The sequence below is a fragment of the Etheostoma spectabile genome, chromosome 17 (genome assembly GCF_008692095.1).
Source record: "Etheostoma spectabile isolate EspeVRDwgs_2016 chromosome 17, UIUC_Espe_1.0, whole genome shotgun sequence".
Taxonomy (NCBI): Eukaryota; Metazoa; Chordata; class Actinopteri; order Perciformes; family Percidae; genus Etheostoma; species Etheostoma spectabile.
The window spans coordinates 18,115,152-18,133,470 of record NC_045749.1 but is presented as its reverse complement, the minus strand read 5'-3'; the positions used below and the strand labels follow the sequence as shown (position 1 = coordinate 18,133,470).

The window sequence follows — 18,319 nt, the reverse complement described above, 5'->3', positions numbered from 1 at the left end:
TCGTTACATTCGGATAAAACGGTATGGACCCCGGTAAAGTCCTAAATGCAGCCGTGCGACGAATCGAAGGGAAACCTAAATGGAAAAGGCCTGATAGCTTCCTACGAGGGTGTGATTTTAAAAAACTACAAATTGGCTTCATAGAGCTATGAAGGGTGGGATTGGAAAATGAATTCACCGTCTGCATCCCCCTGTTCTAAAGACCTTCTTCATAATATCTGCACAAATACAATTTAAATTCAACGAAAATTAAAAAAATAAGCAAACGGATGCAACAAAATAATCCACATTGAGTGTGTAGATTCAACAGCACCCCACCTCAGTGAAATGCTTCATATGTTCATGCACATTATCATAAAACACAGCTGTGGTTTGGTTTCCTCTCTCCCGGCTGTGGCTGCCAAAATGGGACATTTCAGGAGTGAGGGGGTCAAGGGGCCTAAAATGAGAGCAAGATGTAGTCAATTACACCGATAGATGCACAGAAAAGGCTGATTGCAATGGAGCAGATCAAAGACACTGCAGTTGCATTGATGCACATTGTGGAGAAAGTTGAGATGGATGAGGGCGAAGAGTGGACCGATGTCCTCCAGAGGAGGAAAAGTTGCAGGTTTGAGTCCCTCGCAAAGGTCCGAGAACCGATAATTCAAAGGAAACGAGGTAATTGAGGTTTTGCTGAAGTGCTCTTGAGCAAAGCCCTTGAGCAAATAAGAATAGCTTGACAAAAAAAAAAAAAAAAAAGGGGGGAAAAATCCTGCATGAGCACTGACTGTGAATGACAAACCGCTGTCCAGCTGCTGCCTTTTAACTCTTTCTTTAGATAAATGGAGCTTGGCTGCTGTAAAACCGATTCTCCCTGACAAAATGGGCCCTTTTTAAATAAAAAGGTTGTGGCAGAGAATGGCTTCTCCAAGGGGGGGGGGGGGGAGTTAGGGACATTGCCAGGGGGGATGCTGCTTTTTGGATTTAATGTGATGTTCATTGACTCTACGTGTCCCCCTTTGTGCCTGTGTTTGGCGTCACAGGAGCACCATGAAGGACGGTATCGCCAACAACAGCACGGCCAGCATCTCCCATGCCAGGAAAGCTGTGGAGCAGCTGAAGATGGAAGCCTGCATGGATAGGATAAAGGTACAGCGTTTTTTATTTTAATCTGCATCTTTGAGCAAATGGATTTGCACATTTCTATTTTACCAAATATGCAATATATGGGTTTAAAGATTCTTGAAAATTCTATCAAACAAAATTGTTGGAAGCTTCGCATATTGTCATTTTATGCAACCTCAAGCTCTGTTAGGTGTGTGTGTGTATATTAGGAGGATTCATGTGCTAAAAGCATGGCTAAGAATCAGTGTATCCACCCTTTAGACACATTGAGTGGTCAGAGCATTACAACAGCTTCTTCTTGATGACGGTTTTCCGCTGCTTGCAAACATTTAATGTTGGAACAAAGCAACAAAAAATAATGGCGTGCTTAGAATTGGGAATGTCATCATACTTGCCGGCCCCGGCTTAAAATTTGCTCACAAAATAATAATTTATTTAACCCAACAGGCAGACTGAAACACTGATGTTATTGTTGTCCCCGTTGCCCTGGCTGACATGTTCCTTCATCACGACGAACACTGTGGTTTATTGTGACTCAGTACTGTATACTGACCTGCTGCTGTAATTACTCACCAGTGCACCAAGTGTGTATTATTCCGCGGCTTAAATTAGTCCCTTTTATTATTAAACTATTTAGTTCTGTGTGAGAAAAGTTTGATTTAAAAACTACATTTCCCAGCTGTTTTGAGAAATTACTAACAGCTGCTACTACTTTAAAAAAAAATTGAAAGTATATATCCATGGGTGGGTTTCTTTTTTGTTTTGTTTTTTTTAAAGATTTCCTTCTTCAGTTGGAACACGTGGGGTCGGATGGCCCTGACAGACTAACCCGACGGCTGACCGTTGGCAGAAGTCGGACTGACTGCCTCGCCAAATTGGCCCCAAAAAAATGGCTCCTAACACACCGATGTGATTCCGACTGCCGACGGCAGCTGATTGGACGAACGCGTCACGTGGCTCTGGTTTCTCCGGTAACTCAAAGCCAGACTGTCATGGCGGCTTGTTCAGAATACTATCTCATATTTTACTAAGATAGTTCACCTGAACTTGTTCCTGAAAACATTTGAAGCGAGAAATAGGCCGTGCAGTCGCTGAATCTGTCTTCATTTCAGATCAACGAAGGTCAGTTTAAAAGATTTTCGTCATATTTTGAGAGACTCTAGTCACGCTCATCCCGCTCGTCATTTTGGCTTAGCACTCCACCAATCAGATTGGTCATTAGAGCCCGACTGCCGGCGGCGCCCGCCTTCCGACCGAGCATGTCAGGTCGGTCAAAATGAAGGGCGACGGCCCCTCCGACGGACGACGGCACGGAACACACCGAACAGACTCGAGTCACCGACCTCGCCACCGCTTATCGGGTTAGTGAGTCAAGGCCTCGAGAGGCTTGAAAGGTTTTGGATACGGACTTTTGTTTTGGTCCTTTTGAATGGGATTTGTTGACATTAACACCATTATAGGATATTGACAGCCTCGTCCTTTAATCCTTCATCAGGGAAAGAGCCTTAGCCGTCACCTCCTCTGTGAGAAAGTACACCGGCTGCCATTTTGACATTTTAAACCTCCAAACACAAAATTTAAAAGAAACTGTTTGACCTTTTGGGCAATAAGCTTATTCCTATTTTTGCTGAGAGTCAGATGAAAAGATTGAGTTAGCACCAGTTAGCATAGTTAGCATAAACACTGGAAACGGGGAAACCGCTGTTCAAAGGTGACAAAAAAAAAATCCAAAGATCATTAATTATCACATATTTCATTATAGCTGTTTTAGTTGGAAGTGACTCCTGGCCAAGAAATAAGCCTACAAACAAACTCCTAAAAAACATAATAATAAAACGGAGTGTTGTTTACACCTTAATTTTTGAACCAATTAAATATCTACAAACAAGATATAGCAACAATGTTGATCAGTGAGCTTTTGAGGTGTTGGAAGGTGAATTTTGTTACCACCAGACTCAACAACACACCAACAACACTTAAGCACACACAGAGACACTACTACAGCGACCAAGACAAACACATTATGTTATGTTGATTTCTTTGTGCACTATTGTGCATTAGTTGCCATCTCAGTGCATTAGGAATCCATTAAACATTGTATTGAATTGGCTGATGCAGTAGCAGTAAACCATCACCAATGTCATGTCCTTTTCCTTCATGGAGTCTCTGTTTAAAAAAAAAAAAAAAAAAAAAAAAAAGTAGTCCACCGATTCAGCACTGCACCACCTACAATGTCCAACAGTTAAAAAAAAAAAAAAAAATATCCTATTTTATACCTAGACGTTATTCCCCCTTATCAAAACCTTGACCTACATCACCCACAATGCAACTTGGTCGCCGACAGTTCTGACAGACATTCAGGTGCTAGTAGTGGCGAGTGTAGCCGAGAGAGAGACCCTAACCATAACACCAGATACTTTTCACCCCCCCCCGCACCACGCACTACAGTAAACCTGCACATTGTAGAGTGGCCTTTTATTGTGGCCAGCCTAAAGCACACCTGCGCAATAATCATGCTGTCATGAAAGAAAGGAGACAAGGAGAAGTGCTCACAACACAGATTTAGAACATTTGTGAACAATATTGGAGAGAATAGCCTTTGTGTGTACATAGAAAAGTCTTAGATTTTCAGATTGTGTGTGTGTGTGTGTGTGTGTGTGTGTGTTGTGTGTGTGTGTGTTGTGTGTGTGTTGTGTGTGTGTTGTGTGTGTGTTTGTGTGTGGTGGTGTGTGTTGTGTGTGTGTGGTGTGTGTGTGTGTGTGGTGTGTGTTTGTTGTGTGTTTGTGTGTGTGTGTGTGTGTGTGTGTGTGTTGTGTGTGTGTGTGGTGGTGTGTGTTGTGTGTGTGTGTGTGTTGTGTGTGTGTGTGTGTTGTGGTGTGTGTGTGTGTGTGTGTTTGTGTTGTGTTGTGTGTGGTGTGTGTGTTATGAGACATTTGTCTGAATACACCCACACTATGAGGACTTTGAAATTAACGGGACCATGCCGATGTCCTCATAATTCCGACAACGTAAAGTGTTTCTAGAAGCCTAAAAAGCTAGAATTCAAAATTTCAGCAAAAGCTTTCATATACACAATTATCTGATTTTGTGTATAAATTTGTACGACAACGCCCCAAGAGGTTGGTCTTGGGTACTGCACCCCCTCATTAATTACACAATGTGTAAAATTCAGAGCTTTTGATTGGCTCTCAGCCGGAAGGTCCACATAATACGGGTTTTATCAGAAAGCTGTGTATTCTACAATTAACATACAGAATCATGATGAACCCGCATTGACACCTGCACCTCCTGTGTGAAGAGAGGAGATCAGAGGTAAGACTCACACACAGCTACATGTCTGGTCCAGAACCAGCAACTTTATGTTGATGTTGGTTGCTATTTTAATGTGTTAACTGTAATTGATACTAACTCTATACTATTTAGCTAACGCTAGCTAACGCTACTAACGCTAACGGGTTGCTATCCCTATTAACCTGCCCAAACTAAGTTAGCACCAGCTAGCGTTAGCGTCAGCGCTAACGCTAGCTTACGCTAACGCTAGCTTACGCTAACGCTAGTTTAGTTTGGGCAGTGTTAGCTAACGCTAGCTTAGTTTGGGCAGTGTTTATCTCGGGTAAATGTTTCTAATTCAAAAGTTTGTGTTAACCAAAACTATAATGTTAAACTAACACCCTGGGCACGGATTTAATATGAGTTAACCCTCTGGCGACACTATGATTTCAGCCAGTATTACTGTCTTTCAGAAGCTATGTGGCCTGATATTAATGTACATGAAGATAGTGCTATCATATCAAACTAGCAGACAACTTAATGCATTCATTTGTGCCATTGGGTGCTGCACTATGTAGGAAGAGGGATAATAAGGCTCCAAAGTTAGTTATATTTTGTTGAGGGAGGAACCAGCATGAGTACTAGTAAAGCAAGGCAGGTTGATATGTATTGCTTATTTGTTTGTACGTTCCTATACAGGCTGTACTCTTAAAGACAAAGTCAACCATAATACTATTATGTCTGCAATAAGTTTATTACAAATTATGATATTCTTTTCTTCTGTCTTTATTAAGGAGTCGCATGTCTGTAATGAGGCCACAGAGAGCTAAGATTAGCCTAAGAAGAGGCAGCTTATTTTTCATCATTGGGAAGGACAAGGATGGATTACTATAAAATATATTAATCATCAAAGGTGAGTTGCCAAGGTAGCTAATGTATATCATCCTTTTAATTTTTTATTATCTCCATCACACTCACACATCCTCTGTTCTTTTAGGTCGAGGAGTGTTTAGTTGCCCCATTTCAGAAAGGAGACTTTCCTCATAGAATTCGAGGGGAAGTCTTAGCAAAAGAGTATAGTACGGACTAAGCCTGTACCATGATGCTCTGATGGTTGAATTATACTACATGGGGAAAAAACTATGGATTGTGAATTGTCACCCTTAATTCATAGCATCTTTTGCAAGTTGAATCTTCCAGAAAAACAAACTGCTATTTCATACAAACTCAATTCAGTAGTTGTAGTAGTAGTAGTTATTGTCGTGGAGGTGATTTATTTTATTCATTCAGTATGTGTGCTTCTGTCTTCTACTTTTACATCTGGTCTCTTATCTTTTGCCTTTCAGTTGATGCAGCACAAAAGGATGACTCCTTTGGCAGACTTGTCAATGATGACAATATAGACCCAAACTGTTGAAGGAAAGCCTCATCTGTGTTTGTTGCCATCAAGGACATCAGGCCAGGGGAGGAGATCACATACAACTATGGAGACTCAACTGGCTGTGGAGATCAAAGGTACAGAAAGAAATTATTACAGAGTTTTTTAGATTGTTTCTCTCTGCAACAAGTTGGGTTGTTGACCTCTCTGCTATCACCACAAGTGTTGTTGACTTATTTGTGCATTTCAGCTTGACCTACACTTCATTTTCATTGAATGAAGGTGAAGTTTGACTCCTCTGTCATGCAGTGCACTCAGTGTAATGGCCCAGACCCATGATGTTGTGCTGTTTTCCCTCTACCAAATTACAAAATGTGTTTGTGACAGGCACTTGTAATATGTAAACAAACACAAACCAATTGGGAATCATTAATCCAACATTCCTTTAACAACATTGGTGATTGAAATGGCCAACCTCTGTGTTAGAGCAGTCTAAACACTATCAACAGCACCATTCATCGTATCAAGCTTCTCCACTTTATTGCTAGGAATGGGAGATGAGAATGACAAAATTTCACTTTGACTCAGGTCGGTCTTGTCAATCGCTCCATGTATAGAACAAGGGAGCAGCGGGTGCAGATATACACGTGTGACTGATGTTAGGGGATTGTAGGTGATGGCGTTCCAATGTTTCAGAGTGAAGAACAACATTTCCTACTGGCTTTCCTAACAGGCTGCGTAACATAGCTGAACCTTAAAGCAAGAAGCAAGACTCTTCCACCTGCCACTTGTATTTCTGTCAGTCATTTGACTGAGGCAGAGGTCACCATACAGCTCAAATATTGACTTAATGTCCGTGGAAATGTTTTATGATCATCAGATTTTTTCAGTTTCAAAACATTTTTGACAGGATATTGGGTAACAGACTAGGCTGCCACATTGGTCCAAATGAAATCACGTATATTGTGATCACGATTATTCACCATATTGTTGATTTTAACCAAACATGTTTTAATTGTCCCATAGGCTATTTTATACTGCTTTCACCCATATTATGCACATTCATTATGTGAAGTTGTATGTTGTATAGACACACATCTGCACACATGTAAGAAAATTAGCCATCTTAAGAAGTAACCTAGCATATTTAAAAAAAATGTATCTCTGTGAAGCTTCTTCACTTGTTTTCAACAATAACTGCTTAAGGAGCTGGGGAGGGGAGGGAGTGGCAATGGACGTTAGCTACTCACAGAGAGACTCGGCTGATTCATTATGGATAGTTTCCCAGCACGGGTCGAACGGCGGGTCAGCGAAATTACCAGGTTGTGTTAATGAAATCCCTTATCGTCACTGCGCGTGCTTTTTATGAACATAATATTCTGCTCATGGGTCACACCTCATTCAGGTCCAGCACTCCGTCTCACACGCATTACTCTACCACTGAAGTTTGTTGCGTTCAATAACTTCTTCTGCGTTCTTGCATGGCGGCCGCGATAGCAGAGTTACCACGAAACACTGGTACAATACAGGTTTTGCCCCTCATACTTTAACAATATACAGCTGTGTAATAACAACTGGTCACTGCTGTTGTCTGAATACAAGACGGGACAGATGTTGCGTTTACTGGTAAACTGGTAAACCTTGAGACCGAGTATAACCAACTGCTATCTGTTGAGTTTTCCTCACGCTACTCTGTCCTCTTGATTGTCTACATCTAGAAATAAGCTGCGCTTGCAGGGAACTACTCTGACTGGCTCATTTGGACATTATCCCTCATATACGATTATTGGAAAATGTCACTCCGTATATTGAAGTTGCTATGTAGTTAATTAGTTAGTATCACATTTCTCTATAATATTATATCCACAAAAATTGAAGTGAAAGAAATCACTTCATTTGTGTTTGAATCCAACCTTTTAAAAACCCAGGCTATTTTTATCATCCCTGTGTGGATGTGTGGTTATCTAGGTTTAATTGCGTGACCATTACACAAAGACCAGTTCACATGGGAATGCCATGAATAATATTAACACAAGAGAAAGGAGTTAGGTATGCAATAGAAACTAAACGGATTGCTTTTATGTTTTTAGCCTAATACAAAAAAACTGAATTAACATTTTGTGTAAAACACTTTTAGTTTAATTATGTATTTGTTTTTATATCAGTAAATGAGACCAGATGTAAGTGTAATGATAGTGAGTGTAAAAATCATCTTGCATACCCAAACAAAACTAATCGTATCCATACACATCCTCTTATGTGTACCCCTGACCAGTACATACACACTAGGTACTGTTACATTGTATAAAGTGTAAAAATCGACTTTGCATACTCGCAATACAAAACATATAGTATCCATACACAGTCCTCTTAGTGTACAACCCTGACCATACATACAAACTAAGACTGTTCATGTAATAAAGTTTAAAAATCGACTTGCATACACACAAAAAACTTAATAGTATCCATACCATCCTCTTAGTGTATACACCTGACCATTACATACAAACTAAGGACTGTTCATGTATGAAGTGTAAAAATCGATTTTGCATACACACAATACAAACTGTAATAGTATCCATACACAGTCCTCTTAGTGTATACACCTGACCAGTACATACAACTAGGACTGTTCATGTATAAGTGTAAAATCAGCTTTGCATACACACAATACAAAACGTAAGTAATCCATACACAGTCCTCTTAGTGTATTCACCTGACAGTACATGCACCTAAGGACTGTTTTGTATAAGTGTAAAAATCGACTTTGTATACACACAACCAAACGTAATAGTATCCATACACAGTCCTCTTAGTGATACACCTGACCAGTACATACAAACTAAGGACTGTCATGTACAAAGTGTAAAAAATTCTTTGCATACACACAATACAAAACGTAATTATCCATACACAGTCCTCTTAGTGTATACACCTGCCAGTACATGCACACTAATGACTGTTTTGTTAAAGTTAAAAATCGACTTTGCTACACCAAACAAAACGTAATAGTATCCATAACAGTCCTCTTAGTGTATACACCTGACAGTACATGCACACTAAGGACTGTTTTGTATAAGGTAAAATCGACTTTGCAACACCACAATCAAAACGTAATAGTATCCATACACAGCCTCTTAGTGTATACACCCTGACAGTACAGCACACTAAGGACCTGTTTTGTATAAAGTGTAAAAATCATCTCTGCATACACACAATACAAAACTTAATAGTATCCATATACAGTCCTCTTAGAGGATACACCTGACCGGTACATACATACATACTAAGGACTGTTTCTGTATACACAGCCCTCAGAATGTCTTTAACCTTTTCACAATATAAACACTCAAGAATACATCTTTTTAAGTTACCTGATGTATGTTTGTCTGGCAATATTCAGGCATGACAAGTGTCATGTCTGGTCCAGAACTGGACAGGGACTGACTGAGAATCTCCCTCGCCAATAACTTATATACATATTGAGTGTGTATGGATTACTGTTATGTGTTATTTAACAGACAAGTTGTACATTATTGGTTCCCTTGAAACTGTGTTTCTTACTTTATATATCCTTGTAATATTAGATGCATAACATCTCAATTGGTTCAAATAATCTATTATGGAAGATTTGTTGAGAAATGGATTTGTCAGGGCTAAATTGGTGTCACAAACAGTCCTTAGTGTGAATGTACCGGTCAGTGTATACACTGTGAGGACTGTGAATGGATCTGTTAAAATTTTGTATTGTGTGTTATCCAAGATTAATATTTACATTCACTATCCATCATTACACTACAAAACTGCCTCTTTATATCAATATTATTACCTTAGTATGTAATTGTTATTGTTACTTTCATATATCAGTAACTTCACATCATTTTGTTGTCCTTATTTTCCAGTAATGGATGTCACGATGCTGCACTGACTAATTACTGTGATGGCTGAACACATTTATGTGTTGCATATTGTATATTTGAGCCCTTGTTGTTCTCTTAAATAGATCCACGTGTTGGTGCCATACTGGTTTATCTAATTACTTTTTTTTTTTTCCAATTTTCTATGCTAGATTTCAACGGAGACAGAGATCACCATGCCGTCGTGATATGTGACAGCCTCAAAGATGTGAACAGTGACTTCATTTTAAACGTTGATATTGATATCATATCTTTTCTGTAGCAAAGCAGTTTTTAAGGTAATGAATTTCCGGTTCCGATACACAGTCCTCAGCTTACAGGTATTTTTCAGGTGTATACCTATGAGAACTGTGAGACTGTTTAGTGTTTCTTTATTGGTGTGTATGTCAAGAGGATTCTTCTTCACTTTACTATCATCATTTCACTAGATTATCATCTTATCACACATCATTATCATTTTTCTTAGATCATAAATGTTTTATTAGCTTTAGGATATCCAGTACTACAGTCATTTGTTTAACACTGGATGTCACTGTGCTGTATGATTAAGTTTCTGGGGAATGTCTGTACCAATATCATGTGAACTACTGTAACCAGAGGCCAAATCTACTCCTGTATAGATATTAAGTTGTTACCTCACTCCTATCTACAAGCATAATCTTATTTTGCCTTACTGGTTAATTATGATAATTTCCCCCTTTTTTTCTATACAAGATATCAACTGAGGCAAGGGTCACCATGTGGTTGGGCATCTGACAGCCTCAAAGATGTTTGAAGGTTGACTTATCTCAATTTAATGTTGATATTGACATCAGATCTTTTCGATTTGCAAAGCAGTTTTTACTAGATGTTATTTGGGGAGTGGTATGGATTATGACTTTTAGGATATCAGTAACTACATGGTCAAAAATAGATGTCACTCACTGTGCTTAACTGAAATACATTTCGGTTAATGATTGTACAATATGTATGTGACATACTGTAAACCTTACTCTTATCTTGCTCCCCCTTTTTCTTACACAAGATTTCAACTGATGTATAGATCACCATGCTGCCGTGGTATCGGACAGACTCAAAGAATTTTGAACAGGTGAACTTCTCCCAGTTAATGTTGACATGTACAGTACATTACATCTTTTCACTAGCAAAACACTTCGTTATTTGAGGGTAAGCTACACAGGCCTCAGTTACCTATACGGGTCGGTTATTGACACTGAAATGGACTGTGATTTGGACACAACCCTTATTGTAATTTAACAAGTATGGGACTCTCGTATGTTTGTTTAAGGTAGTATTAGTAGTATTAATATTTCTGTTCAATATATGATCCACAATAATTTAAAGTGGTGATTTTTTTCTGTTTACAAATAAATACAATTTCTTCATTAAAACAGATGTGGCCGGCGCCCGGATAGCTCAGTTGGTAGAGAGCAGCACCCATATATAGAGGTTTACTCTGCCTCTTCATTTCTTCTTCTGTTCTTGTCCTTAAGAGGCCAAAAATGCCACCAAAATAATCTTTAAAAAGAGCCGTTTTTCATCATTGTTGTTTTTTATTTTAGTATTGGAGATAGGAGCTCTACCATGCCTCCTCTCCTTTCTTGTCCCAGAACATGACAATTCCGATTGTCACTCGGACAATATTCACAAGTAAGTTTTCTTATAAAATAGTTATTCTATAAGTTGTTCTATCATTGGAGAAGCAATTGGTATTACTGTCTTTCCTGGTTAATGTTTATGTTTAGGCAACATTCATTTTTTTTATTTAATTTTTTGATCTGCACTAAGAATGAATAAATTATTCTGGATTATCATCCACAGTAAAGTGTTGTAATTTCACAAAATGTTTTGTATCACTAAGCTTCTTTATACAACATTAAACTAAATTTATAAGCTATCTCAATATACTTTTTGTAACAGAACTGCAAACACATGTGTTCGGCCTCAGTAGTTCCAGCTTCGAGAATGTGCCGTGGTGCAACGGACCCTTTTCCTGCCTTGAGATGGCTTAGTATTAAGGTAAAATCTGAGTATATTGTCGGGACAGGGAACTGAAAAAGCGACCCGACATTCAAACACTGTATACCTCCAAATGGTCTGAACTTGTCTCTCACACAGCTTGACCACCTTGAATGAGGAACACTTTAACAAGCCTCTCACCCTGCCATTCACAGAAGATCTGCAATGTCCTCCATTGACAGGCCACCTGTTGAGGACCTCCAGCACCTCAGACGGTTGTTTCCTCTATCACAGACTGTATGTTCCTCTACCTCAACTGTATGTTCCTCTCCACAGACTGTATGTTCCTCTGCACAGACTGTATATGTTTCCTCTACCTAGACTGATGTTCCTCTGCCTCAGACGGTATTTCCTCTGCCACAAACTGTATGTTCCTCTAGCACAGACTGTATGTTCCCTCTGTCTCAGACTGTATGTTCCTCTACACAGACTGTATTTTCCTCTGCCACAGACTGTATGTTCTCTACCACAGACGGTATGTTCCCTCCACACGACTGTAACTTTTTTCCTCTACCTCACTCGATGTCTACTCTCACGACTGTATTGTTCCTCTACCATCAGATGTATTTCCTCTGCCACAGACTGGTATTTTCCTCACCTCAACTATTTTCTCTAACCCAGACTGTATGTTTCCTCTAACACAGCCATGTATGTTCCTCTAACACAGACTGTAATGTTTCCTCTACCTCAGACTGTATGTTCCTCTAACACTGACTGATTTTCCTCTCCTCGACTGTAGTTCCTCTGTACAGACTGTAAGTTCCTCTGCACAGACTGTATGTTCCTCTAACCAGACTGGTATGTTCCCTCTACCCAGACTGTATGTTCCTCTCTCAGACTGTATCACCAACTGTATGTCCTCTCCACAGACTGTATGTTCCTCTGCCACAGAACTGTATGTTCCTCTACCTCACTGTTGTCCCTCTTCCTCAGACGTATTTTCCTCTGCCACAGACTGTATGTTCCTCTACCCTCGACTGTATGTTCCTCTACCACAGACTGTATTGTTCCTCTAACACAGACTGTGTTCCTACTGATGTATTCCTCTAACCACAGACTGTATGTGTCCTCGCTCAGACTTTGTCCTCCTACCTCAGACTGTATTTTTCTGACCCTCAGACGTATTTCCTCTGCCACAGACTGTATGTTCCTCTGACCCCTGACTGTATTTCCTCTAACCACAGACTTTGTTCCACAGACGTGTTCCTTACCTCAGACTGTATGTTCTCCTACCTCAGACTGTATGTTCTCCTACCAGACTGTATGTTCCTCGGCTACAGACGTATGTTCCTCTGCTACAGACTATGTTTCCTCTAACTCAGACTGTATTCTCTCTACCTCAGACTTTATGTTCCTCTACACAGACTGTATGTCCTCTACCTCAGACAGTATTTTCTTCTACCTCAACTGTAGTTCTCTACCACAGACTGTATGTTTTCCTACACAGACTGTATGTTTTTCTAACACCTCAACTGGACTGTTTCCTCTCCTCAGACTGTATTTTCCTCTACCTCGGACTGCATCTCCTCTGACCTCGACTGTATTTTCCTCTGCCTCAGACTGTATTTCCTCTACCTCTGCTGTAGTTTCCTCTACAGACTGTATGTTCCCTCTACCACTGCTGGATGTTCCTCTAACACAGCACTGTATGTTCCTCTACCTCAGACTGTATGTTCCTCTATCCTCTACCTCGACTGTATGTTTTCCCTAAACACATACGTATGTTTTCTCTAACCACAGACTGTCTTGTTTCTCTAACACGACTGTACTGTTCCTCTACCTCAGAACTGTATTTTCCTCTACACCTCACTCAGACTGTCATGCTCCTCTGCCTCGGACTGTATGTTCCTCTGCCTCAACTGTATGGTCCTCTCCTCAGACTGTATTTCCTCTACCTCAGACTGTATGTTTCCTCTGCCACGACTGGATGTTCCTCACCTCAGACTGTATGTTTTCCTCTAAACGGACTGTATGTTCCTCTAACAGACTGTATGTTTCCTCTAACCAAAGACTGTATGTGTCCTCTAACACAGACTGTATGTTCCTCTACCACAACGTAGGTTCCTCTACACAACTATGTTCCTACTGACTGGATTTCCTCTACCTCAGACTGACGTAATGTTCCCTGCTACAGACTGTATTTCCTCTGCTACAGACTGTATGTTTCCCTACACAGATGACTGTATGTTCCTTACCACAACGTATGTTCTCTACACAGACTGTATGTTCCTCTAACACGACTGTATGTTCCTCTCCCTCAGACTGTATGTTTATCTAACACAGAGACCCGTATTTCCTCTACCTCAGGACTGTATGTTCCTCTAACCAGACGTATGTTCCTCTACCAGACTGTATGTTTCTCTACACAGACTGTATGTGTTCCTCTAACACAGACTGTTACGTTCCTCTACCTCAGACTGTATTTCCTCACCTCGACTTGCATGCTCTCTGCCTCGACTGTATGTTCCTCTGGCCTCAGACTGTATGTATCCCTCCTCTGCCTCAGACTGTTTTTCCGCTACCAGACTGTTTCCTCTACCTCAGGACGCTATGTTCCTCTACCTGGATTCCGTACCTCAGACTGATTTCCTCTCCCCTGCCACAGACTGTATGTTCCTCTGACCTCAGACTGTATATGTTCCTCTACCACAGACTGTAGTTCCTCTACCTCGACTGTATGTTCCTCACACAGACTGTATGTTCCTCTAACACAGACTGTAGGTTTTTCCTACTAACAGACTGTATGTTCCTCTAACACAGAACTGTATGTCCTCTAACACAGACTGTATGTTCCTCTAACACACTGCTGTATTCCTCACCAGACTGTATGTTCCTCTCTGCTACAGACTGTATGTTCCTCTAGCTACGACTGTATGTTCCCCTAACACAGACTGTAGTGTGCCTCTACCACAGACAGTATGTTCCTCTAACACAGACTGTATGTTCCTCTACACAGCTGTATGTCCTCGCCTCAAGGTTGTTTCTCTAACACAGACCTGTCTGTTCCTCTACCTCACAGACTGTATGTTTCCTCTACACTCCGACTGTATGTTCCTAAACACAGACTGTATGTTTCTCTACCACGATGTATGTTTCTCTAACCAGCGAGTTCCTCTTCCTCCAGACTGTATTTTTCCCTCCCTCAGACTGCTGCTCCTCTGCCTCGGACTGTATTTCCTCTGCCTCAGCTGTATGTTTTCCTCTGCCTCAGACTGTATGTTCCTCTACCACCGACTGTATTTTCCTCTACCTCAGACTCTATGTTCCTCTACCTCAGACTGTATTTTCCTCTACCTCAGACTGTATTTTCCTCTGCCACAGACTGTATGTTCCTCTACCTCAGACTAGATGTATTTCCTCTAACCAGACCGTGTTCCTACACAGACTGTATGTTCCTCTAACACAGACTGTATGTTCCTCTAACACAGACTGTATGTTCCTCTACCACAGACTGTATGTTCCTCTAACACAGACTGTATGTTCCTCTACCTCAGACTGTATGTTCCTCTAACACTGACTGTATGTTCCTCTACCTCAGACTGTATGTTCCTCTGCTACAGACTGTATGTTCCTCTGCTACAGACTGTATGTTCCTCTAACACAGACTGTATGTTCCTCTACCACAGACTGTATGTTCCTCTAACACAGACTGTATGTTCCTCTACCACAGACTGTATGTTCCTCTGCCTCAGACTGTATTTTTTCCTCTACCTCAGACTGTATGTTCCTCTAAACAGGCTCGTATGTTCCCATCTGCCACAGACTGTATGTTCCTCTACCTCAGACTGTATGTTTTTCTGCCTCAGACTCTATGTTCCTTACCTCACGTATTTCCTCTACTCAACTGTATTTTTCCTCTGCCTACAGACTGTTGTTCCTCTCAACAGACTGTAGTTCCTCTACCCTCACTGTATGTTCCTCTACAGACTGTATGTTCCTCTACACAGACGTTGTTTTCCTCTACTCAGATGTATTTCTCTACCTCAGACGTTTTTTTCCTCTACCTCAGACTGTTTTTTTCCTACCTCAGACTGTTTTTTCCTCTACTCCGACTGTATTTTCCTCTACCCTCAGACTGTATTTTCCTCTACCTCAGACTGCTAGCGTTGTTCATTGATGTTGATTATTGCATGTAGACTTTGCTACTGTAAGTTTCAATATATTCCTAATTAAGTTTTTATTTTTCATTCACAGATATTGACTCTTCCCTAGAAGGCCCATCTACAGTACGATAAACTTTGAAGTGATTTTAAAGTGTCCCGAATGAATGAGCCTTGCTTGCCGTTGTGTCCCCTAAATCAACTGGTCTGTTTGGTGATCTCACTCTTTGCTTTACATTGTTGTTCCACTCAAGCACTCTCCTTTTTTGTCTTACACTAAATTTGGTTAGATTACTTACATATATTGAGATTGCCATCACTTTATATCTCCATCTCCTACCAGTTGCTGTAGAATGCTCCAACGTTTGAAAATGAAGTTTACATTGTTTTGTAGTTTATACTAAGCTTTAAATAAAATTACAATTGAAATGCAGATTAAATATTAAAAACAGTGTTTTAGTTGACATTGATAAGTATTTTTTTCTCTTTTGCAGCGTTCAACGAATACATAGACAGGGTGAACAAAGAGCATGGCAGGACAGCAGAGGAGCATGACCAACCTGGTGAATGCAACAAACACACCAAAAACCCTACTAGTTGGTCACCTTTTTAGAGTCAGTTGGTTCCCACTCTGCTCTGTCTGAATAGAAAGCTATTGATGATAGTAATTCATTCATTCCTTCATGTGCTTCACAAGATAATCATGATAGTTTAAAGGCTGTGGTAGGATTTTATTTAAAAATAGAATCCATTTGGATGTGATTAGGGGTCTGCTTATGTGAAACTGATCTGACTGAATATCCCTCCTAAAACTCGATTTTCACATGTTCTTTTGTGTGTGTGTGTGTGTGTTATGAAGTAATTTAGATTTTCAGGATGAAATACATTTTACATAGCTCACAAAGTTTGACATAAAGAGCAGCCCAGAAAGACCTTAAACATAAAAGAATGATCTATGAGAGCCAACCAGTGAGTTTTACACATTTTAAATAGGGCACGACAGAGAGCATTAGCATTTGATCACTACATGGTATTTACCAGTACCAATACCGTCAGATGGGAAATCAAAATCAGGAGAAAAGTCGAGTTGGCATGCTAGTTTACAACACTTTGAAGTTGTTGATTTACTAGGTAAAACATTTCTTGTCATAGGTGTACTCTAGGCATGTGGATTTCCACTGACCAAGTATGTTTTATCACTTTGTGTGGCTCCTGAGATTGCCCGGAGAGACGAATCAAAGAAGGAAACGGAAAACAGTGGTTCCCAAAAGAGTTGCCGCTATAATGACATTTTAAAACACATTGCCAAGGGAAAACTGGCCACAAGAATGCAGTGCAAGAACGCTGAACATCCTGATCTTGATAAGCGGTCACTTCAAAACATTAGAGTCTTTGTTAGAAATCGGGGCATAACTCTGAAAAAGAAAACCAGCCAATAAAGTGTTATGTTGCTGTTATGATGCAATGATGTTGTTTAGTTCTTTGTTCTTAAAAAAGGGCAAGTTTCTGCTGATGCCTCAGTTTTTTTGTAAACTGCTGTTTGTATTAAAATGGCACTTTTTCACTGACTGATGTCATTTGTCTGTTTGTATAATCTGTCTTTTACGAGGTAACACTGGATGTAGGTTACCAGTCATATCCCACTAATAGGATTGTATTTCAGGAGAACACTGAGCTTTAAAGTGGGCCTACTGCCTCAGCCATGTTATGGCTGCATGTGTACCTTATTAAATACCACTTGTATTAGCAATGACTTTGAAGTTTGAAGCAAAAGACATAAATCAGACAATAAAATTGGTTGCACACAACTATCTATTCTATTTATGTTGTATATCAATATAAATTAAAAAGAGAGGTTTATCTTGTCTGTTAAAATGTCCTCTTATTTTTAGTGTGTCCTTTTAATGCACAGTGCCTTCACTTACTGTGTATGTGTGTGGACATGTTCCTTAAATCATGATTGACCCTTTATGCCCTCAATGACATTTTTGTGTGTGTGTATAGCTGATGTCCTCACAAATGGGCTAGTCCTTATAATTCGATTTGTGTAGGGGGCGGGGCTTATGCACCTCATTAACTTGTCCTCAATTCGCCATGTTGTCAGGTTGTTACATTTTGAGTTGTTTTGTGTGTATCAATATTTGAAGGGGAATTTGTGTTGTATGGCAAACAGATTTTTGATACCAACCACATCTTTGTGAACAAGTGGAAAGGGAGCCCCTCTAATGTACAAAAAACCTGTTTGGGCCCAGTGTCCCTTTAGTACACATAACCGTATGTGTGTGTGTGTGTGTTGTTTGTGTGGGTGTGTGTGTGTGTGTTGTGTTGTTTGGGTGTGTGTGTGTGTTTGTGTGTGTGTGTGTGTGTGTTCATTTTTTTTTAACTTATTGACGGGACAGTGTACATTAATTAACATTGCTGTAAATGCACCAGAATTAGCCAAAAAGCTTTTTTTCATCCGTTGTCCCCGGACAGATCTTAACATTGTCTACCTAAAACAAAAAAAACAACAATAAGAAGATTACAGT

At 40.1% G+C, this 18,319-nt stretch overlaps 1 protein-coding gene across 1 annotated transcript in view; it reads left to right on the top strand.

The window, feature by feature from the left end:
• Window positions 1–18,319, top strand: part of gng4 (G protein subunit gamma 4) — a 28,040-nt gene that overhangs the window by 662 nt on the left and 9,059 nt on the right. The window contains exon 2 of the mRNA XM_032541652.1: window positions 1,026–1,131. Coding sequence (XP_032397543.1) covers window positions 1,033–1,131 — 99 coding nt within the window. The 5' untranslated portion in view covers window positions 1,026–1,032. The remainder of the gene's footprint in view (window positions 1–1,025; window positions 1,132–18,319) is intronic.